General features: G+C 33.8%; 1 protein-coding gene across 1 annotated transcript; it reads left to right on the forward strand.

The window, feature by feature from the left end:
- The first annotated feature begins 1134 nt into the window (after nt 1-1134).
- On the forward strand, nt 1135-25026 carry LOC100745353 (sex peptide receptor-like). The gene is made up of 4 exons (XM_003484467.4): nt 1135-2589; nt 5788-6034; nt 18411-18800; nt 24621-25026. The coding sequence occupies exons 1-4, from the start codon at nt 2266-2268 to the stop codon at nt 24824-24826; spliced, it is 1167 nt and encodes a 388-aa protein (XP_003484515.1). The 5' UTR covers nt 1135-2265; the 3' UTR covers nt 24827-25026.
- Nucleotides 25027-25136: the final 110 nt, after the last annotated feature.

Raw genomic sequence — 25136 nt, forward strand, 5'->3', positions numbered from 1 at the left:
GATTTCTTTGCAAATTTCCTAGCAGTTCCATATCAATTAAATACCATTCTTTTAACTCGCCAGATTGGACATTTTTTATATTTCTTACATCTAGATACTTTGGCTCTTGCCCTCAGTTAATTATTAGCCAGTTAGCTGTTTTTGACGAGTATACTCGTCGCCAAGAAACGGCACTAGTTTGCGTTACGACGAGTATACTCGTTACGAAGAAACGGCACTAATTTGCGTTACGACGAGTATGTTCGTCGCGAAGAAACTGCGCTATTTTGTGTTACGACGAGTATATTCGTCACGAAGAAACGGTACTAGTTTGTTTTACGACGAGTATACTCGTCACAAAGAAACAGCACTAGTTTGCGTTACGACGAGTATACTCGTCACGAAGAAACGGCACTAGTTTGCGTTACGACGAGTATACTCGTCACGAAGAAACGGCACTGGTTTGCGTCACGACGAGTATGTTCATCGCGAAGAAACTGCGCTATTTTGTGTTACGACGAGTATACTCGTCACCAAGAAACGGCACTAGTTTGCATTACGACGAGTATACTCGTCACGCGTAAAAAGTAGTTCGAATTTACTGTTTAAATTGCAATTTTAGCGAAAGCTAAAATGCATTCGTGAATGTTAAGATGTTTTGAATATTTGCAGGCCAAGGCGAAACAAAACGAACTAACAAAAGAGTATAATTAATTCTTATGAAAAAACTGTATATAGTGTGAACAAAGTAGTTGTTCTTTCCTCCGCCTTTGTCCTCTGCGATGGTTACTGGTTAACGCACGAATATCTATTAACTGCCTGGTGTGTTAACGTTAGTTTCGTTGAAAGAGAAGAATGTTTCTATCTTTGGGCCGCCACTCTTAAAATCAGATGTTCCAAACTTGGCGCAATTATCCCACGCGTAAACGAATATGCCCATGTGGAAATATATGAATGTAGAAAAGAATAAGACAAAGAATTATTAAGTAGATGAGTCGCGTGATAAATAGAAGACTAAGGGTGGAAGGGAAAGAGAGAAAATCGGAATGAAAGAGGAAGGGAGAAAGAGCGAGAGACAGGGAAATGATCTGCGTCTGCGTTAAAATTTCGGGGCGGCTGCAACATGGGATAGCGTCGCGGCGACATTAGCTTGGCCGACGTCGCTCGGTTCCGACGTTCTTCGTCACGGTTGCGTCGTTCGTTTCTCCAATTGCTCGCTTGTTGCATCTCGTTGTGTGTCTTCCATTCGGTTTAAATTTCAATCGTTTACAACAGCTACAAAATAAAAGGAGAAACAAAAAAAAAAAGATACTTAATTACGTAAATGAAAATTTAAATTAATCGTAGTGTATTAACTGTTCGCGTTTTAGTTGCGTTTTGTTAATAAGAAGGGAAAATAAAAAATTAAAAACTGTCGATCCGTTAAATGTGCTCGCTAGAACAATCGTACGAAACGAGAGGAATTTTCCAGTGTCTTTCTTGAAAGCGCACGATCGAAATGGTAAATCGCATTTGAAAATAGAAACGGCCATATAGATGAAAGGCAAACTGTTCGATTCGATCGAACCGTCATTCGATTCCTATGAGAAGATCGAAATTGCAAAATATGCCGCTGACTAATCCACCAGCACACAGAGCCTTAATTTTCCTTTGATTCGAAGAACATCATTAAGGATAAGCGGCGATTTCCCGACAGATTCTAAAGTCTCAAGGATAAAAGAACGGAAGTCGTAAAGGAAGGCCAAAGAGGATTTCTTCGAGGACTAAGCACAGCAGTGCAACAAATTCTCAAATAACTCTGTGCACGGTTCTAAAGATAAAGAACAATAAACGACAGAGAGAGAAAGTTTCTAACAATAACGCAAACTACCAGAAATACTCGTCCATACGTATGTTCCTAATTATTTCATCTTAATGATTCATTCTTTCTTCCTGATGGTTTAAACAGCATTAGCAAAACGTACAAAAATGTATCGCTTTTCTTTTCTCGTTTTCTCATTATCGTCTTAATTTGCGGGCAAACTCGAAGGACGAAATTCGAAGGATCGATATCGTGATATTTAAGGGATTTCCCTCGGAAAACATTTCTGTACCTGGAGAAAGGAAGAAGAAGCACGTTCGTTTACGCGGAATTACCGTTGCGAGCAGAACACTCGAACATCGAAGATCATCGAAGATATCCCATTAGGATAATTACTTATCGAAGACCAGCCGGCAGACGAGCAACGACGAGGGCCGTTAAAAGACGAGAGAGATAAAAGAATAGCTAGTGTATTTCAGACGATCATGGATTTCAACGCATCGACCAGCTACTACGTTTGCGATTTATCGTCGTTTCATTCCTATTACTCGCGGCTGCACGGCTGGATTTCTCTTTTCGTTTGTATTTTCGGTTCGATCGCCAACATTTTAAACATTCTTGTCCTGACTCGCCGGGAAATGCGATCACCAACCAATATAATTTTAACGGGATTGGCCGTGGCTGATCTGCTCGTCATGATCGATTACATTCCGTACGCGTTTCACCTCTATTTGTATCGGCGATCAAGAAGGGACACCTTCACCTACGGATGGACGATTTTTGTGCTGTTCCATTCGAATTTCGCACAGGTAACGGACAATTAACACGATTAAATTAATTAACATCGAGATTAACAGATTCCATTAAGAAGTTGCTTTTGCTTGCAAGTTCGACTATGCCGGGTAATCTTCGGTACGCGAATTGATGATGGGTAGACATAACGAACGACAGAACGCGCGTCTGTTTCTCGAATCGTGTAGGAAAAACGCATTTGCCGAATTGTTGTATATATCGTAAAGTACAGCGATCCGCGTGCTCGAGATCTAATGATAAACCATGGAGTTAGGCTCGTGGTTAACCAGCGGAGGAAATTGGCTCCTCGCTTGGAACAGTGTAGCTTTTCTATCTTGAAAAGAATGGCAGTTGGCTTGCTCGATTGTTGATTGTAGGAATAAGGTCCAGTCTGATTGAGGTTGCACGAAGAATTTACGTGGTTCGACGAATTTCCGTAACGTGCGAAAACGAGAAGTTATTATTTGTCGTCGACTGATGGTAACTGCCAAGTAGATTTCAGAAATTAGCGTGGCATTTGCTTCGTTTCCATTTGAAAAGAAATCGTTCATCGTTTTCTGCTCTTTGATCGATAAATTGGAGAGCAGCGTCTTGAAACGACGACGGCTCAAATTAAACAATAACAAGAAACTAATTAACTAACGAAAGCTAAAACTGCTTTCTCTTTAAGAGTACGAATTTCCACTTCATGTTCCTGGTTCTTAGATAACTTTGCCTGGAAATTCTATGAATTGTCTGATGAGCCGATAGGCAAATTCGTCGCTGAAAATGTCGATGATTTGTTAAAAAATTTGAAAGCCTCAAAGTGAAGAATGATTGTGTCGAATAAAATACAGTGGAACCTGCAGTATCCGAATTAACGAGGAGGCATAACCGTTCGAGTTCCGAGTAATGGAACTCGCGTCTTTTTTTCATTATTATTCTATATTTCAATATCAATAATATCAGGTTATCCCAGAAATTTCTTTCGCTCTGCAAGGAAATAATCCACGACATTTTTTATTTTATATTATTTTGTTGAACTATGTTTCATTCCATTCTATTTCTATCATTATGATCAGACATAATTCAATAAAATAATATAAAACAAAGAATGTTGAATTTCCTTATAAAACGAAAAAGTGTAATGTTTTTTAAATTATTTATAAATCCTATATCCTTTTCGCTACTGCATCAAATTTTGTTAATACATTGAACTACGTTGAATTACAGTATATTACTGTATATGGCTCAAACTAACGCTTCTAACGTCATAAACATTTGTTAGAAATATTAGGCCGAACATAAAGTTCCTTCCGTTTTTCTTAGCGAGATGGGTCTGAGTTTAGACAATGGTCCTTAACCACAATTCAATTGGTCGAACTTAATATTGTCGATTAATCAACAGTCGAATGTGAAACGAATATTTTTGGAACGACTTGTTTCTTGTTGATCTGGCACAAATTCGAACATGGTTCACCAAGGAAACGCGAGACGAAATGCGTCAATCGGCACACGACAAAAATGATGACGCAACTTGGATAGGGTATTTTATCGCGTGTAGCATATTTTCACGATCTTGCACGCTCAGACTATCGCTTGTCTCGCTTGTTATAAAACTACCTCAACGACAAGAACTTATCATTCTTTGGAAAAACAAACTGGAACGTTTCTTTTCCTCGGAAGACTAAGCACTTGCACACCAATAGGATGACCAAGTTACCACACGGAAGGCGAAAAGTTATCGAAAGGAATGGTGCGTACATTGATTGAAAACGATGCACGTAAAGAAGAAAACGCGTTCTTCAGTATGGCCTGAAACTGAAAAACGAAACGAACTTTCCGTACAACTCAATAGAGAGGTTCCGCATCGTCACTTTTACTATAATCTTCTATTTTCCAACACAAGGACCTAAAACGTTGATAATAATTTTTATCTACATTCCAAAACTTTTACGTATAATATATATGTAGATACTGGCATTCCATTTTCTCTGATTTATTACTTTTTATTATTTTTCATGTGCATTAAGGTTTTTCTACTTCTTCATGAAACACCTGGTTTTGACGCCATTAATTACAGGTCTACCAACGTTGTAAATTTTTGTAGTTTTGGCAACACTGCCGTACGTTTTTCTAACTATTCGAGTATCTTTCCCTTTCCTTTCGATATTCGATGCAACACGTTTTCTCGTTGATCCCACTATACACAATATATTACACGCGTATTAGTTTCGTATTAAGACAATAGGAAAGTAACAGGAAATTAGAGAAAATACGTGTAATAGTAAAGAACGCGAGCAAGAAATATCGTTCCGTTAATAGAACGTTCGGATAGCGTAATATTCGAAATAATAGGTGTTCGGATGCTGCAGTTCCTACTGTAAGTTTCCACAAAACGTAACAATTTATTATTACGAAGGAAGGAGAAGGAAAGAAGAGGAAAGTTGCAAATTTTTCCAGTTGTCTGTGTATTACGTACATAGTTAAACAAAATTAGAACATTTGGTAGAAATTTAACTTACTTGAGGCTGACTTCAGAATACGTGGGTTCGAGGTAATTTTGTCATATGGAATTAAAATTTCATTTCGAAAATACGTGTTAAATAATGCAATGTGTTTATCGTACTAGTGACCTATAAAATCGTTTGGTATTTATGGCTCATCGCATTCTTTCTGAACCGTCGTTTCCTTGCTTTGTTTGATGAGAATCGACCTATATGTTTGAACACCAATCAATCCAATATACAATATATTGGATTCGCCTTCTTCTTTAATTAAAAACCAAATTGCAGTCCAACATTATTTATCTTTATTTTATTTCATGTTAATTTCATTTTCTTCAAATCAGACTGTGATATTAAAATTACTAGTATTGGTAATATATTAGTATCAAAATGCTAGTGTTGGTAATAAACTAGTAAAAACACTAGCATTAGCAGTAGACTAGTTTTAAAATACTTAGCCTAACTTTTCTAACCAAAGCAGTTACCACGTGCATTGGAACCAACCAATGTTCTGCAAAGTTTCACTGTGATTTAAACAGAGAGGAAAAAAGTAGAACTCGTGGAAGTTTGCTCGGTATTTATAGCGAATGTTACTGTCATAAACATTTTTCTCTCCGACGTAAATCAATCGAGGAAATAAGCATACGATTCGTAATTGGAAAATATCGATTTAACAAAAAGGAGCAACAATGCAGATAAATTCACAGAGTTCCAATGTAATATCCACAGGTTTGTCACACCATTTCAATTTGTTTAACTTTGATACTGGCTGTGTGGAGATACGTGGCGGTAGCAAGGCCGCAACAAAACAGAGAGTGGTGTAGTTACAAGAGAACTATTTTTGCGATTTCGATCGCCTATATTTTCTGTCCTGTGCTTTGTATACCCGTGTATATCACGACAGAAGTAAGACAGCAAGTAGAAGTTTTGGATTCCAATGGAATGAGCATAAAGTCTCGAAATGAAAGCTTGATCGGTAAGTAGCACTTTATGCATGTCACTTACGAATTTGTATTATATTATTCGGCGAAACATCAACGACTAATTATCGTTAATATTTTCTCAACGCTGTTTAAATACGAACGGCTTTGGAAAGAAAAATTCAAATTAGATTTACGCGTAATAAGATATTTTATATAGGATGGATCGTCTGATTAACATGATTTACAATCACGGATAAAGAGATAGCGCACTTATGTTATCATTCGATTCTTAACAATATATTCGTGTGATTTCTTACGTTGAAGGAACGAAGTATGATTATTATCTTCTAAATTAATATCTTCGATATATTATCACGGTTGATTTCTGCGATTTATCGCTTAATTTGTCGAAATAATTCGCGAGGAAGAGAAGACGAAACGATAAAACAGTCGAATATCTATTTAGGAATAAAAATGATATACGAAATTGCAACTGTGATTTTTAAGAATAATCTTTTCTGGTATTCGATTAACCTAGACGTTAAGAAAGCATTAAAGCAATTTCAGACCATTTGTTGTCTTTATACACGTTTTCTTCGGCGATTGTAAAGTCTAACAGGTGGGTTGAAAAGTTTCAAGTACTTGGATGGGAATATGCTTATTTTAAAAGATATTTCGACTCTAATCTTGTAACACTTATGGTATAAAAAAGAAGGAAAGATGGCGCAATGCTTTCCTTGTCGTTCATAGCGAGTTCTAAGCTAGTTTTCAGATACAAGTACCTTAATGCCTTTTTCGTAGAGGATTGAAAATTGCATCAAACGGTGTACCGAAAAAATATATAGTTCCATTTAAAGAAACACTTAGACAAATCTGGTGATCATCCTAAAATGTTCCCCTTCAAGCAGAACAAGTTTTACGTGAGGAAACTTTTTAAATAAGGTGTTATTTAGGAGATGTTTGCGTGGGTTGGTTAAAATGAGACACCTTGTGTGCTATAGATATTTAGAGATAATAAATGTTTTAAAAAAGCTATATAAACGCAATCTGCTGCTCTTTACAAAAAAACAAAATCAAGAAAGCATTATAGGAGTAAAGGAGAAATAAATTTGAAAATTACATACTAATATAGTTTACGTATCATCGTCTCCATAATTTTGGTTACTAAATTGTCATCTTCGTGTATACAAAGAGATGGTAGCAAAGATGCATCGTCACACAGATGTATAAAATAGCATGATGAACTGAATGAGCAGCGATAATTACGAAACGATTATTGTTGCATTTGTTTGAAATTAAATTTATTACACTAAACGTCTTGATCTAATATGCAACAGCGCAAAGTTGAAAGCAGGTGATTTTAATAGCGTAGTGACAAGATCGTTGAAGCATATTTTCCACACGAAAATATACTCTCGTATTAGCTCCTCAGATTTGTAAATATTTTTATAAATAATTGTCGAGAATGATTTAGGTAAATTGTTTGTAAAGGCAAAATGTTTACAAAGACAACGCTTTGTTTTGTACATGGTAATGGATTGAAATAGTGACTCAAGGAAAGATAATCTAGCGTCTGAAATAATTCTTTGCTAACGACTACAGTAATTAGAAACAATGGAGGTTTTGTTAAAAGCTGCATCATTACGAATCACAGTTACATTTTAATCTCCATTTTCGTTCCTAAGTAGACGTCTTAATGTTTTTATAGATCTACGAGTTGTTTCAATAAGTCGAGACACAAATTACAGAAACCAAATTTGTAACTGTACACAGTATGCATATTACATTATTACATGAAAAGATGAAATTTATGCGTTCCATTGAAATCACCGACAGGAATTTCACCGACAGCTATTCACCGACACCAGATTTCGCCGACGACAGCTTTAACTGACTGGCAGTATTAGCACAGGGAAATGAAAGAGGATTTTTACTTATTCACGTAGATTTATTACTGCGGATAATTGATGGCCGGCTGCCTTACGGTGGCCGGATTAAAAAGACTAGACCAAAGACAAACCTAAAGCAGACCATGAAATTCATATTGATTTGTGTTAAAATTACACTCAAACTTACCATAAATTAATAGAAATCAAACCAAAATATTTAATTGCTAGCCAGCTTATCCATGGTATTAGGTTTAGGTCAACTTGTTTAATCCTATCAATTATCTGCAGCATTAAACCTACACAAGTAACAATCCTCTCCTACTTTTCTGTGTTAATTCTGCCAGTCAGTTAAAGCTGTTACCCTTCAAAGTTATTGCTAGTCAAAATTGCCAGTCAAAGTTGTTGTTGGCCAAAACTACCGTCGGTGAAATGTGGTGTCGGTCAAGTTTCTTATCGATCAAGTCTACTATTGGTCAAATCTGGTGTCACTCAAATCTGCTGTTTGTCAAGTTTGCTACTTGTCACGTCTGGTGTCAATCAAATCTGGTGTTGGTCAAGTCTACTATCGGTCAATTTTGATGCCAATCAAATCTAGTATCGATCAATTTAATGATGGTCAAGTCTGCTATTTGTCAATTCTGATGTCAATCAAGTTTGGTATCGGTCAATTCTAATGTCAATCAAGTCTGATACCGGTCAGTTTTGATACCAATCCAGTATGATGATCAAGTTTGGTGTCAAGTCTGATGTCAGTTAAGTCTAGTATCGGTCAAGTCTGATGTGGATCAAGTGTGGTGTCGGTCAAGTCTGTTATTTGTCAAGTTTGGTGTCAATCGAGTCTGGTGTCGGTTAAGTTTCTTATTGGTCAAGTTCCTTATTGGTCAAGTTTCTTATTGGTCAAGTCTATTATCGGTCAATCCTGATGTCAATCAAGTGTGATATCAGTCAATTCTGATGTCAATCAAGTTTGGTATCGGTCAATTCTAATGTCAATTAAGTCTGATACCGGTCAGTTTTGATACCAATCCAGTATGATGATCAAGTTTGGTGTCAAGTCTGATGTCAGTTAAGTCTAGTATCGGTCAAGTCTGATGTGGATCAAGTGTGGTGTCGGTCAAGTCTGTTATTTGTCAAGTTTGGTGTCAATCGAGTCTGGTGTCGGTTAAGTTTCTTATTGGTCAAGTTCCTTATTGGTCAAGTTTCTTATTGGTCAAGTCTATTATCGGTCAATCCTGATGTCAATCAAGTGTGATATCAGTCAATTCTGATGTCAATCAAGTTTGGTATCGTTCAATTCTAATGTCAATCAAGTATGATACCGGTCAGTTCTGATATCAATCCAGTATGATGATCAAGTTTGCTGTCAAGTCTACTATTTGTCAAGTCTGATGTCAGTTAAGTCTAGTATCGGTCAATCCTGATGTCAATCAAGTGTGATATCAGTCAATTCTGATGTCAATCAAGTTTGGTATCGGTCAATTCTAATGTCAATTAAGTCTGATACCGGTCAGTTTTGATACCAATCCAGTATGATGATCAAGTTTGGTGTCAAGTCTGATGTCAGTTAAGTCTAGTATCGGTCAAGTCTGATGTGGATCAAGTCTGGTGTCGGTCAAGTCTGTTATTTGTCAAGTTTGGTGTCAATCGAGTCTGGTGTCGGTCAAGTTTCTTATTGGTCAAGTCTATTATCGGTCAATCTTAATGTTAATCAGGTGTGATATCTTAATTCTGTGATATCAATGATATCTCAAGTCAATTCTGATGTCAATCAAGTTTGGTATCTCTCAATTCTAATGTCAATCAAGTCTGGTACCGGTCAGTTCTGATATCAATCCAGTATGATGATCAAATTTGGTGTCAAGTCTACTATTTGTCAAGTCTGATGTCAGTTAAGTCTAGTATCGGTCAAGTCTGATGTGGATCAAGTTTAGTATCGGTCAATTCTAATGTCAATCAAGTCTGATACCTGGCAGTTCTGATATCAATCTGATGTCAATCAAGCATGATGTGGATCAAGTCTGGTGTGAGTAATGCATGATGTCGGTCAAGTTTGTGTAGGTCAAATCTGGCGTCGATGAATAGTTGTCGGTGAAATCTATATCGGGTATTTCAACGATCCCCGAAATGTATACAGTAGAACCTCAATTATCCGAAATAGGGGATATAGGTGTTCGTATAAGGAAATTTTTGAATAATGGAACAGTTACTTTCCTGATGTTCATCGTCATATATCATATGTATTTTGAAAACGAACATAAACATTAATAACAAAATAGTAAATAAAAAAAAAATATTAATAGTAATATAAATGATCGAATTTCTTTACCAGATTTTGGTAAAGTTATATTTCTTTTCTCTCACTTGCCATCTTAGCTTTATTTCTAAAGCCTCAAATACTTGAAAACGTTGAGGAATATCGTCATTAGCATTCTATTCGTGTTTCAATACATTACTCGAAGCGCACATTACGTCAGTATCACGGTCAATTGAAGACGATTCATCATATTGAAAGCATTCTATTATGTCGTCACATTTACCGAACCCTGGTATTGTATTCGATATAGAGTTTCTTCTACGTCTGTTATAATATAATCTTTCACTTTTTCCTGTGTGGTGTCCTCAGTGTAGCTAATTTACTTCGTGCTCCTCTTAGTATCACACATTTCATGCCTAAGCGAGCCTATGCCACTATATAATAGCAGTCCTTTAAATTGCTCGATCGTTAACAAAAATTCTTGCAGAGAAATGTGTTCCAATAATCGTTCGGATAGTAGAAAATTCGGATAACAGGCGTTCAGATAATCGAGGTTCTACTATATATCATTCGATATTATCTTTTTATCCAGAAGTGTATTCCTTGCAAGGTTAACTGTGTTAATAAATGATACAGAAAAAGTTGAATAATCTCATGATGTCAATTCCCATAGAACCTAATTATTTTTTTTTTTTTTTTTTTTTTTGAAGATGTGGCTGTAGATCAACAAAGTAGAATTGTATTTTTCTTTCCAATCAGACTATTATACCGTAACTATTATGTATATAGTCTTTTAATGCCTAAATCTTCTGAATTTTCATCAATATCAAAAAATCCATAATTTACGTTACATTTTAATATTCTTATTAAAAATATATTACTCCAGAAAGTGGCCAAGAGATTTTTGTTCCATTTCACAGACGATCATAAAAGTAGTATCACGAACGCCTTATTTGTATTCATACCAGTTGCTTAATCAGTACGTTGCGTTTGAAGAAACATACTACAGAAACAACAGATAGCATGAAAGCATTTTATTCTTCTAACGTCTTTATTTTTTCTTTTCTTACTACTCTTGTTAGTAATGTTGTTAATCTTATGAAAGGGATTTTTACATTAGTATAAATTAATAAAGTTAATGATGTTTATATATGCTACAATTGAAAGCTTTTTAACGTTTATGAGCAATTTCTACTATTAAAGTTTGATCTCAACAGCTCGTTTTCGCTTAATGGGAAAATATCGTGTAACCAATTATGCGAAGTGTCTTATATGAAACTTTATTGTCCTGTCTCATGGCAAAGAGATTCCAAAACATTTTCATAATTTTTCCAATTAATAACATCGTAAAAGACTCTTTATTGAAGATAAGAATACAACGAGGATTTGTAGTAAATAAAAATACAAATTAACATACTGCAAATGAAGTACTGTACACTTAAAGGACACTAAGTTGTACAGTAGCGGCTAAAACAAAACGTTCCGAGATTCCCTTATTATTTCTGTATTATCAGAATTCTAAGACGTTTAATGTTTGACGTTCTAATTTGTCTTAGCTGACTTTTTATTTTCTCGGTAATTAAATAATTTTGCCATATTACGTACATTATTTTTAGACTACCAGGTATACATAAATTCCTCGGTTTTTTGCTGTTTACTTTACACGTCAAATCTGAGACCTTCCCCATATGCTTGTCGTACAGTGGCCACCACATTTTAATCGGCCAGTAGCGTTCAAATTTTGTTCAATCTTTTCGTATAAGCAAAGTCTCTCCGAGAGAGGAAGCAAGCTTGAAAAAGAAAATAATAGCTCGCCAAGGAGGAAATTGAACTTCAATGAATAAGTCGCTGAGTGCGCCGTTTGCAAGAAATCATTCCACCAAGATTGAACGCAGTGCGTCAGATTTATAGGTTATGTTCACATAGAGCGAACAGACCAAGAAAGTGTCGATCGTTTTACTTGCGATATTCGTAGACGCGTTTAAAAATAAATTCTATTCTGCTTAAATGCTTTTTACCAATTTACACGTTGGCAGTTAATACATAGATCTTAAAATCTACTAACTACACAGTTCGCCAACAATTTTTCGTTCGCTGCAAATTACAAGCTTCTTGATCTTTTTCATTTATGATTAATCTTTACGATAAAATTTGAAGGAAACCATATTTGTCTCCCTTTATCGAACATCGTTCGCACCGTAAATTGCTTTCGTTCAAATTTGACTCTTGTCAAGACTAGCTACAGTATAGTACAGTATAGTGATTACAGCACAGAAACTTAGCCAGCCACTATACGTCTCTGCCCATCACATTTAAACGTTTATATATTTTACTTATACGTTCGAAACGAGCGTTATAAATGGCAGTATAAGATCTATTTAAAGTTGCTTGAATCGATGCTACGTATCTGTACAAAAGGAAAGGGGCTATTATTTCCTCGTTCGAAGTAGCTAGCAGCGAATTTGCATGTGCACGAAGAGAGCTGTCGAGCTTCGAAAGATCAAAGATTTTACTATCATTGATAACAAATTCTCGCATATGTAAATAATTCGTTGTACGTTACGTATTTATTTGAGATACTTCGCATGTTGAACGTTTTCTACTATTACGATATTGCATATCGAATATGGTAACTAATACGGCGATGTAAAACGATCGCTTTCGTGCTTAGCGATAAGCTAATAGCTAAAGGTGCCCGAAAACAATTTAGAAAGTCAGGAAGCAAAGATAAAAAAAAGATAGAATGTAATAAAAATTTAGTTTAACGAACTTGTTGAATATTCATTATGTTTCTTTACTATCACGAAAATTAAAACTAAAAAAAAAAAAAAGATTGGATGCATATTTAAATAAAATTGTTAATATACAGAAGGTAAGGTTATTCATCAATAACTATTAAAATTAGTCCTGCTGTATCCTTCGAGTCGTTTTCGTTTCGATAGTATTCTTCTAATTCGTTAACAAATTTCTTAGGTTGGTAAAAGTGCAATTTTTCATTTCAATTCCTTGCCAAAAATTTTGTTAAAGACGCGTTTGTAAAACTATCGCGTGCAAAGTTAATAATAATAATTTTAATAATATTTATTTACAATAATGTTTATTAATAATAATATTTTTACATAGATTTTTGTTTTTTATTCAACTCTGTTGTTTTCTTCCCTTGTTTCTTCAGTAAAGTGAACCGAAGTCGAAAATGGCTATTTGGCTTTGGAATGCAACTTACAAAAATGATTAATACTCCAAACATTTATTGCATATCCGGAACACTGTTAAATTCGGAAAAATGTTTTGCTTTGTCAGAAGTAAGATATGAACATTCAATCGAATGAAAAGTAGGAATAAAAGTGACGCAATTGCAATTTTGAAAAATGATAATATTTATTCAGTTGAATTACGGTAAATGGGAATGAAATATTTGTATTTTCAAATAAATAATCGAATACACGAAGATCGAATTCAATCAAAAGTAAAAAGAGAAACGACACGATTATAAATTTCAAAAATCGTAATATTTGCTCAGCTAAATTACAATAAATGCGAATGAAACATTTATGCTTACGAATAAATAAATAAATATACGAAAATTCAATCCAATCAAAAGTAGAAACACAAGCAACACAGTTGTAATTTCAAATACTCAGAGTACGTTTTATTTGGCAGAATTACAACGCATGAAAATATATAATATTTATGTTTATAAGCAAACTAATTAATAAAAAGCCAAAAGCGATAAGTGAAATTATTTAAAAATTATTCCGAGTCAATTAAAAATCAATTAAACGAATTACGAGTCAATGAGAATTATCAAAAACTTTTTTAATAGCACGCAGTTTAAACTATTCGTTCCTTAAATCACTCGGAAAGTTAATTTATCGCTACTATGTCAGAGAAATGAATCGAACATAACAGATTTTCTTTACCGATATATACGATTTGTTTATTATGGATTTCTACGGTTTACTGAAATGCTGAAACTTGCAAACTCAGTCAGATTTTATCAATGAAATACGATCTCAAATTTCTCTCAGGGACAAGTAGTCTGTAATTAAGGGATAAACCACATTGTGGCTGGGATCGATCGTAGCGTTACATTCGGCTCTGACCAAAGATGCTGCGATCGTCTCCGATCACAGTTTCGAACTTAAACTAGAAATTGAGAAAGAAAAGAAATAGAAAACAGCACATACGCCCGGTATATTACCTAGAATTTTAAAAGGCTAAGGAAATGGAACTTTACGACGTCGATAAGTTAGTTTGTTTGCTGCGTATCTAAACTATTAGAATACTAATATGGCTGCGTGGCATTGACAGTGGCACAGCTAAAAATATTTCAATCTTGCTTCTATTGAATAGAAAATCTACACCGTGGTTCTATTTTTACTATGCAAAACGGTATATTTATAATTCCATCAGTTTCGCGTCAGACGAAGGAATTACCACTTATACCGCTATCAATCTTAACCTCTGTCTTGCTTTAAGTCAGTCTTATGATGTTGTGGAAATGAATCACGAAGACTTCTTTGTAAATTTAAAAAGAAATCTCTCCTCTAAAGTTTACATTTCTTCAGTCGCGCCACTATCGACACCACGCGACGATATGTGTATTATAATCGTAACTGTTTATTACGTCATGTATTAGTGGCTAAGACATGTATTAAAATAGTCAACTTCTTGCTTTTGTTCCTTCTTATCAGATTGCAGATCTTTATGCAGATTTATATCTTTGCCAGCTGTCCGCCGCAGCTTCGCTAGCGCAGTATTTGTTTCTCTAGTGATTTATGTTTATCAACCTCTGTGTGAACACGCTCGAGCACGTGATGGTTTATTTTTAATAAGCTGAGTTTGTTCGTCGACTGGCGAATTTACAGCTTTAGCCGATATGGAGATACGGTTATCATCGGAGAAAAAAACGTACCCGTTTTTCACTCCTACGTGAGCTATGAGATATATCCAGGATGAACAATATATTATATATGTCTAGGACAGAGTCCTGCAGTACCGACTGCTATGTAATATCGACTAAAATTATTTCTGACATTTTTCACAAGATATTAGCACTTTATTTGAACGAACAGATGGATATAACAATTCTGTGTAACATGTTTCGTAGCTCTAACGCTTATTTCATCGTTTCGCTGTTCTGACACGTTACCTGTATAAATTGAATTCCCAATGTTAGAAGTTATTTTCTAAAACTGATATTTTATTGTCCAGGTAAGTAAATGGTCTTTTTCCACTGTGTATACCATATGTATACTAACAGAGTGTAATTACGAGCCATAAAATAGTTCTGCAATCTTATTTGTATATTATATATTAGGTTGTCCCAAAAGTGTCTTTCGCTATCTGCACGCAGCTGCTTTATCTGATAATATTTATTCAAACGTGAAACTTAATGTGCCAAATGTTGTCGTCTTTATCTTCAGTCATCCTTTGGCTATCGTTTTGCATTCAAACAAAAAATGTGAGTATTTTATTTCTTTATAAAACGAAGGAGACTTTTGGGCTAACCTAATACGTTACAATTAAAAACATTTTCACGTGTTTGTAGCGAAATACCAAACGTTTAACCGTCGTCCATTACCGACCGATCAGATGTCGCCCAGTACGGACCACATTCTTTTTATCTGGAAGTTCAATCTGTTGACAAGTGGAATTAAATTAGAAGATGTTCGTTTTTTCTTTCTTGTACCGTTACATGCAGAAAATGTCTAAAATTCCAAAAAAGAAAAAAGAAAAATGGCCAGAGCGGAGTGTGCATGCGGCTTTGAAGCTAATCGTCGGAAATAAAATGACTCAGGGCAGGCTACTGAGGCTTTCAGTATCCCAAAAATGACGAACGCTATGACTGGTCACATGTCTAGTGCACACATCACAAGAATATTAATTATTTTCCTTGTGACATACAATGTGTCCGGTTTATCTTGAATCAGACAAATATTTTGAGAAACATAAATGACACAAAAAATTGCGCAATATCGACAAGAATGTACTATGTTCTTGCGTACTTGACCTTGGTAGTGATCTCGAATCATCCTGGGAAGGTCAGGTTAAAATTTTTTATTTCATATTTTTCATATTACTTATTTTTTATTTCATTTTTTATTACACATTCTTACGTTCGACGTTCAGATATTCTCAAAACACTACAAACTCGTGTCTTTTGCATCATTCGCTACCGAGATGTAAACTTTGAAATTCGATCTTATTCGCCGATACTAGCGCTACTCAATGTACATTACAGGGATACGTAAAGGCGCTTTTCATAACGCTGCTACTGAAATGGCGTTGCCGAAACGCAAGGTCGCAGTTTTCTAATTTTTCAAAACAACCAGTCAGTTTCGAGCAATCGTTTTTAGGTTAGGCGATTCCTCGTATTGCTCCGCCGAATTTGTTTTTTAAGTTGATAGCGGATAGTGCAAAAGATACGACTTCGTAGCGTTTTAAAAACGTCAGAATGTCAAGTACAAGAAAATGTTGTAATACCAAACGGAGGTGTTCACCTAAAAACTGTAATATGTTTTTCACAGGAGGTCACCGCAAGGTCAAATACACAAGAGTACAGTACGTGCTCCCCCATGCTATGGATTTTCTGTCCGAAACATTTTTTCATACGATTCATGTTCTTCCAGATATTTATGCGTTTCGAGATAAGCCAGACACGCTATATGTAAGAATACAATTTGAATAAAAACGTGTATTCTAACCTCTAAATCTCATTTTTTTAACGTTATTAATCATTCAGGCTGGAACATCTACTAATCGAATAATCGGTCGGTACTGGACGACAATTTTTCGTTTCCCACAAATTACAACATTTTCATTTGTGCAAAATTTCAATTATTATCATTGAATTTCACAAAATTAATTTCTTTTCTTTCGCTAAGCTCTATTTATGCTGTAAAATCATTTTTGAAATTTTTTCTTTACTCACTCTAGCCTAAGACGTAACAAATGACTTAGGTACTACACGACTCTGCCCTAGCTGACTGATTTTCATTGTTATTGAAAAAAAATTATCAGTGAAACATACTTACGCGTAAACGTAATTTTGTACAAACGTCATCCAAAGGTGCAGGCGTGTTCGTTGAACATGCTTCTATCCTGTTATGACATACCGAATATCCTTCTGGAACAAATTGTAAACACTCTGGGATACTGACAAAAAAAGATACACATACACGGTGAACAATTTACAATTGTCAATTATGTTTAAACAGAATAAAAAATCAACAGTCTTTTCAATACAAGTCATTTAATAATACTTGAGAATTATGTATGGAACACAACATCAGAAAAATGTCCGCTTCCAGACGCTGTACGAAGTCGATCAATTACAACAAATACGATCAATCGTATTTTCATATCGTATTACATATCACGTTTCGAAAGCTATGTCCGCTATCTTTTCTCGAAAAGCGTCTGTTAGCGGCTCCATTGTATTTGGTCTATTGGCATACACTTTATTTCTAAAGAAATCTCATAAGAAGATGTCTAGTGCAGTTAAATCGGATGATATTGTCAAGGTCATGGTTATCGACTTTACTTCGATAAAGAATTACTTCGACAAAGTGTTCAAACAATTTTCTTTTTTTCAATTCATATTCATAGAACAATCGCTGAAAGATATCGCGTCGTCCCAGAATGGCGGGACTTTTAAATGACTCAGTTACGCGTATATTGTCCACCCTGTATGTATTTCGAAAAACGCTGAAAGACGTGTTTGTTTATTTTTAACGCGATACGTCGAAATTCGTGTTCTCAACTGAAACCACGCGTGAAATATGGATATCACATTAAAAAAAGAAATGTCATCTCCTTTTAGCCTTTTAGGGTTCGTATTTCCAAAAATACTATGCCTACGTCATAAAAGGAATATACTGTTCAGGTTTCACGTTTCTAAATACAGGAGTTTAACGTGGGCGTTAATGAGCGTGTCAGTCACTTTTTCCTTTTGCGTACGAGATTATAGATAAACAAAACTGACGAAGCAGAATTTAAACAGAAATTTGGTTTTCCTATTAAAAACTGTAACTCTACCTATCTCGGCTGCTCCATGTAGTTTTGTATATTATACGCATTTTGTATAGTTTTGTGTCTTCGTATTTCGCATAAATGCATAAAAATCCGCAGCCTACTAATGAGGGACGAAAATGTGAGATATTTTAAAATTTATCGTAGCCATTAAAATGTATATCATAATCACTTTCAACATTTAAATCGATATATATACTGCTGCATTTACTTGGTTCGATCAACGAAAAATGTTTTTATATTTCTCAATAGGAAATACAACAAACACTACCCTTTACTTTGTTCGACTGACGGAAATGGCAGAAAATCATGACATTTTGAAGGAACTAAATTTCTGGATTTATAGCGTGGTAATAAAACTTCTGCCTTGTCTCGTCCTAACGGTCGTCAGCTTAAAGCTTCTGCAAGTTCTATTGGAAGCAAAGCGAAGGAGGCGAAAGTTAACCAATATTCAAGAACAACAGCTGGAAAAAAAGAAAAGTTGCCGAAGAGGGGACAAAGAGCGACAAACAGATAGAACTACGATGATGCTGCTAGCAGTCTTGCTGCTCTTTCTACTCACAGAATTGCCACAGGGAATACTCGGACTTTTCAGCGTGCTTCTCGGTCCAGGATTCTTCTCCACTTGCTACTTGATGTTAGGTCAGTATGCCAAAACTCATGGAATATTTATTTTCTATCGCTCTAAATAAAAGATCAACAGAAAGTCTGACTGGAAGTTGAATCCTCTGACTGTACAATCGTGGATAAACATTTTGGAATTTAACTCTATTGGCTTTATTTTCTAGCTTCACTATAAAATTTAGCTTTATTTTTTAGTCAAATTTGCAGAGCATTTTACATTTATTTATTTTGACGATTTTTACCTGTCACAGCGACAAAGCTTTCTATTGCCAGAATGAGAAACAATTTGGCCAGGAAAGTACTTTCGTATTGGATGTTAAAATATTCGATAAAGAGGATGTAATTTCCATATTGTAACGATGGTAATTTCTCATTAAATTAATTGTTTATCTTTAGTAGCTGTGTAAGTATATATGAACGCAGATATTGATTGCACATCTGGCAAACTAGATATCCAATATAACTTTAGTAACTATCAATTTCTCAACGACCAGTATGCTCTATTTTACCTGCAATTTTACAGTCTAATTACAAATTCAGATACGATTAATTATAAAATTTCATATGTAACATTATATAGCAAATTCCAAAGTAATTTATGTTTATCCAGTTCAAGTTAAAAACCCAAGTACGCGAATATTTTCTTATACAGGGTGTCTGGTTATTGACAGGCGTCGATTCTATGTGAAAAAATAGATTGGAAAGAAAGAATAAAATTTTGTCGTTTAAGTTCGTATGGGTAAACTTTCTTACCGATAGTTGGCAATTCCAGATGATCTGAATGACGAGAGCACAGAATAAAAGAAAGTGCTTAATCATCAGCAATTTTATTTATTTTATTTATTTTATTCATTCAAAAACTGATGAAGATGATGTGCATCCTTTTGCACACGTAATTGTGCTCTTTTAATTAAATTTCTATGGACTGGTGATCCGATGATCTTCGTTATTGCCTCCAAGAACAAACACTCTTCGCTGAATTGAGACTCGTCTGAGTGCACGTGTATCGAAAGGATGTTCAAACTTGATTTTCTAAAAAAAAAGCGGAATCATCAGTTGTACTACCACTTACCAGACATCCTGTATAATCTTGAGAATTTGTTCTTCGTGATAAGTTAAATCTTCCTCGTCACTGTGTAACGATTATACGAGTGGAAATATTCAGAACTTTGAATGGCACGTATATACAGGGTACGTAAAAACTGCAAATTTGGCAACGTCGCGATAGAGTTGTTTATATCTAAATCTTATCAAAGAAAAATGAGAAAACACATAATAACAATCAGAATACCATAGAATGTTAGTTAGATGAAATTGTTTTTGAAAATTCCTTCGTTTGCGTCGCTGCAAGCCCTGAGACGTTCCATTGATCTATAGAGGCACGCACCGTACTTTGATCAATTTGCTTCCATATCTTCATCAAATGACGCTTTAGCGACTCCAGCGATTTGTACGGCTTAAAGCAAACCACCGCCTCGAGAATCCCTCGAATGGTACACTCCAGGGAATTCGTGTCTGGCGAGTAGATAGACAGATTATAAATTATCTTTGATTTGTTGAAAAAAGTTCCTAGTTTATTATTAAAATGTCAGAAAAAGTTCATTGATAGGTATTTTATAATAAAACAATTCTTGTTGACATTGTAGTCTTTTATTGCCACTAGGATGAGATCTAATAACATTTTCACTTAACACTTTACCGACCGATAGCCGATTAATCGGTTTTTGTCGCCAACGTTTACCGACTGATAGTCTATTAATCGGCTTCTTGTCGCCGATGCTTACCGACTGATAGCCTATTAATTAACTTTTTGTCGCTGACAATCTTTCTCATTACTTCTGCAATAATTTGTTATTTAGTACTAAGATACTTTACTCAGTTGCGTCAGTTGCGTTGCTTTGTAAGCTCCCACAGTTTTATACCAATTTGAAAAACATGCCGTTCGCGATGGACAAAAAGAAAGGTATTGGAGAGTCTAAACCGAAACAGAGCCAGCGACAGGGAGAATCTGCACCTGAGTTGCCGGTCGGACGTGCGTATGCTGTTGAACCGCTAACGGTCAGTAAAGTGATTATGCCCATAGTTAATCTGCACCATACTGTCACCGTAAGTCTACCAACCAAGATGGCTGACAAACATGGAAAGTGTTAAAGAAACATTAAAACATCTTAATTGCTTTCACATTAAGTAAACTATAGTCATTTAATTATAAGATAGTTAACCAGTTATAACTGCGTTCGATGGATGTATACATCAAAGCAAAACTTTATTTCAGTGCGGATGATGTATATACTCGTCGTGTAAAATAAAAGATTACCTTTTACTATAAAAACTCGAAATTTTAGTAAAAGGTAATATAAATAATATTTAGTTTTATGTTTCCTTTATACTTCCAGTAAAACTATTATGTATTTTATAAAAAAAATTTAATTTTTTTATTATTTTCTTTGGTATATCGGTTATGTTTCGTATAGTGTGTTGATTTTTATAAATTCAGTTGATTATTTTCCCCAATGCATCCCCATTTGTGTATTTTCCTACGTATATCGGCTATTCCCAGAATCGTTTTGAGTGATTTATTTTATTATTTCTTGGCAGTTTCTAAGTTTTTAATAAAAATACCTTTTTCAACAATGAATTGCTAATTTTTTATCGAATAAAAATGTAATCCTTCATCGTTTTGTTTTATTTACTTCGTGAAATTTATAATAGCAGCATTTGCCCTGCGCTGGTTTTTATTTCCAATAAAATTTCATTTTAACTACGCACCTCATTTTTGAAACTAAACTCCGCAGTTAACAGGTTAATTTAAATGTACAACAGTGAAACCAATGCATAAATTGGAGAAGTGCAAAAAAGTATATGCTTTATCGACTATAATAACAAATAATATTTTGCGCACATAATTTATTCAGGATAAAAAACTGAAATACCTACCTACCAGGTTCTATTACTACAAAGTACATGGAAATACAAGGAATAATAGATGCACAACATTTTTTGTTGTATTATTATTTTTTGAATTGTGTATGATATTCTTCCATTACTATAAAATATATAATTCAATAAAATAACGTAAAACAAAAAATGTTGCGCATCTATTATTTCCTTATAAAATCATTTTGAGGTTAGAAACAATCCATTTTGTAATAATACAACTAAATGGATCATGCATAATTCAACAAAATAATATAAAACAAAAAATGTCGTGCACCTATTATGTCATATTATTTTTAAAAAAATGCTTTCAGACGACGTCAAAAAGAATTATAAAGAAAATATAATTAATTAAATCATGCAATAATTAATTTTATATATTTTTATGCGATTATCTGTAGTAATATTTGAATACGTGTTCAAAGAGATAAACATAGTGAAATGAATCCTGGAAGTTGTATTTTACTTCAAAAGCGTATATATAATTAATACTATAATTTAATATCTGTAGGTATAATTGAAAGAAATACGATCCTTTAAAATGTTGGATGTATTTGATACGCCTTATGATAGTATTATTATGAAATTCTAGATACTTTATTGTATTATCTACGATTCTAATTAATAAATGTTTTGAGAGCACACTTTATATCGTATTATATAAAGAAAGTAATTTAAAACGACCTCCAGAAGAATTATAAAAAAGACATAATCAAATGAATTATGCAGTAATTTTCAATCCGCAAAAGCTATTAGAAAATTATTTGTACATATATATATGTATATATATATACATATTTAATACATATTTAAAATAGAATATCTTTTGTAACGTTGGAACAAAGCTGGATTTGAGCTGCTTTGAGAAGTTGGTAATTTAGAAGAATTAGCTTACTAGATGGCACGCAAAAAAAATGTTGAGAAATTGCGATTGGTCGGAGTGGCGATAAAAATGGCGAAGATGACATTTCACAACATTTGGTTCCGAACCTGTAGCATGAAAATTTAAAAAGTACGTTTCGCAGATTTATGTCTGTTATACATATACAGTTTATTACCGTAATAAATGTAAAGACTTTTCGATGAAATTTTCAAGATACATATGACTTACATAAATCCATAAAATGTCCTTTTCAAACTTTCGTTTCAGGATCAGATAGAAAGGTGTTGTAAAAAGTGACTTTTACTGTGCCCTTCGCCGCTTCGACCAATCGCAATTTTGTTGAAAAATTTTTTACTGACTTCGAAAAAAACTTAAGTCGTTTGATGAAATCTTAAACAAAGTTATTCCGTTCTAGAGAGTGTGCGAATACTTTTTACTTTTCACACCCAGTATAGATACATGAGAAGTTATTTTTATGAAAGTACTATACTATGTATAGATTAAAAATTATTTCTATAAGGAAGATTTATTTTCACCAACGAATGATTAAAATACGAAATAATTAAAATACGAAAATCATTTTAATTACTTGCATGGTAAGAAGAATTTAAGTTTTACACTAACAAATTAAACATATGTTATTCTGCTTAAATTAGTACAAAATTTATTTCTATGAATTGGACTAATTATTAGGTTGCCCCAAAAGTTTCCTTCGTTTTATAGGGAAACAATGAATGTACAACATTTTTTGTTGCATATTGTTTTATTGAATTATATTGTATAATTTTATTGTTCCAATAGAACAAAATGGATCATACATAAAATAAAATCATACATTCAATAAAATAATATGAAACAAAAAATGTTGAGCATCTATTATATCCTTATAAAACAAAAGAAACATTTGGACAATTTAATATTATTATTTATTATTCACCGAATGAAGACCATTCACGATATTGAATACAATATTATCAAATTATAATATTCAGAGAATAAATTTGCAATATTCATTACTCTACGTTTGTTTAATACTTTCTTAGTAATTAACTTCGTAATTAACTCGGATATTTTCTTGACGATTACCTGGAATTTCTTAGTAATTAATTTTCTTATCAACATTATGTCTGATAGAATAGCAAAATAATATATAGTCGAAGAGAGAAAACGAATTTTTTACACAAAAATTGATTTTCTACCTCTATGAAAGAGAGTTATCGTCACTTTGACACAAAGGAGTATAGACCATTGATCAGCACTAACAGCGCCATACAGTTAGGAAAAATGTAAAAGCGCGTGAAATATTCACTAGATAACCTTCAACAGGAAAACAAATGAAAGTGAAACATTTTGACAGCTTTATTAAGGGATTCACGATTATCAATATTCACGATTATCACAATTTATTTACAATATAAATAAATTTTCATTAATAATAACGTTCCATTAAAATTAATAAAATACTGACTCATAATGTATCAGTAACAACATAGATCATTCATTTTGAAAGTCATGAAAGTCCATGTTTTGATCAAGTTAAGAAAACGACAAACACATACTTTAACGTGATCTTTTTATTTATAAACAATTTATAATTTAAATCTTAAAACATTCGTTTGTTTCAATCAACAATGAAATTTCTATTAAAAAAATGGAATTGTATAATGATTTATTTTGAAAATGGTATAAGTCCATATTCTGTAACCTGTAGCCTGTCTAAACAGTGGAGACACGAACAATCAGAAACAAATAATATTGACAACGATATTCTGTTTCTACTAGTTTTATTGGCTCAAAGTAGACCAAAGCGAGAAACATAAATTTCAAGCAACTAAAATTTAATGAATTGTACATGTTTTCAGATAAAACGGACACATCGTATAAAAAACGTGAAAAATATTTTTTGTAATATAAGATATATAATATATATATATATATATATATATATATATATATATATATATAAGTATTTACTAATATTGTAAGAAATATTAACAGAAGAATTTGTCAATTTTCAGGTGATGTTATAGATATGTTAACGCTTGTAAACTCAGCTATCAACTTCATACTATATTGCACGATGAGTAGACAATTCAGGAAAACGTTTAACGAACTTTTCTGCAAAAACTGTAAAATCCCCAGAAGCACTGCAAAACAGATTTGTATAGAAAATAATGGAAATACAGGCACAAACCACACAGTGACGCAAGTAACACAAGTATAGTTAAGAAGGAGGTGGTGGACTCCACCTGCTGCGATGCTCTCGTCTACCAAACGAACATCTGATGATTGTGATTTTCAAATAAGTAAAATAATTTAACAATAAAATTAGTGTTTACTCGTTCCTTTATGTTTCGCCAATATGGCCACAAACAAATATAAATAGACACTAACGTCATATAAAGGCCTCTATGCACATTGAAACATATTGTGACATGCTTCGACACCTAGGTTTCATGATACATCTTGTAATGTAGTTCGGTATCGGAGAATCGGCATCAGAAACAGCTTTTATCGATACAGAAATCAGAATC

Source organism: Bombus impatiens, unplaced genomic scaffold (assembly GCF_000188095.3).
Source record: "Bombus impatiens unplaced genomic scaffold, BIMP_2.2 scf_0012, whole genome shotgun sequence".
NCBI lineage: Eukaryota > Metazoa > Arthropoda > Insecta > Hymenoptera > Apidae > Bombus > Bombus impatiens.

Coding starts and splice junctions, on each gene's coding strand:
- LOC100745353 (XM_003484467.4), top strand. CDS start 2,266: ATGGATTTCAACGCATCGACCAGCTACTACGTTTGCGATTTATCGTCG. Junction 2,590..5,787: donor TCCATTCGAATTTCGCACAG/GTAACGGACAAT, acceptor TAATATCCACAG/GTTTGTCACACCATTTCAAT. Junction 18,801..24,620: donor CACTTGCTACTTGATGTTAG/GTCAGTATGCCA, acceptor GTCAATTTTCAG/GTGATGTTATAGATATGTTA.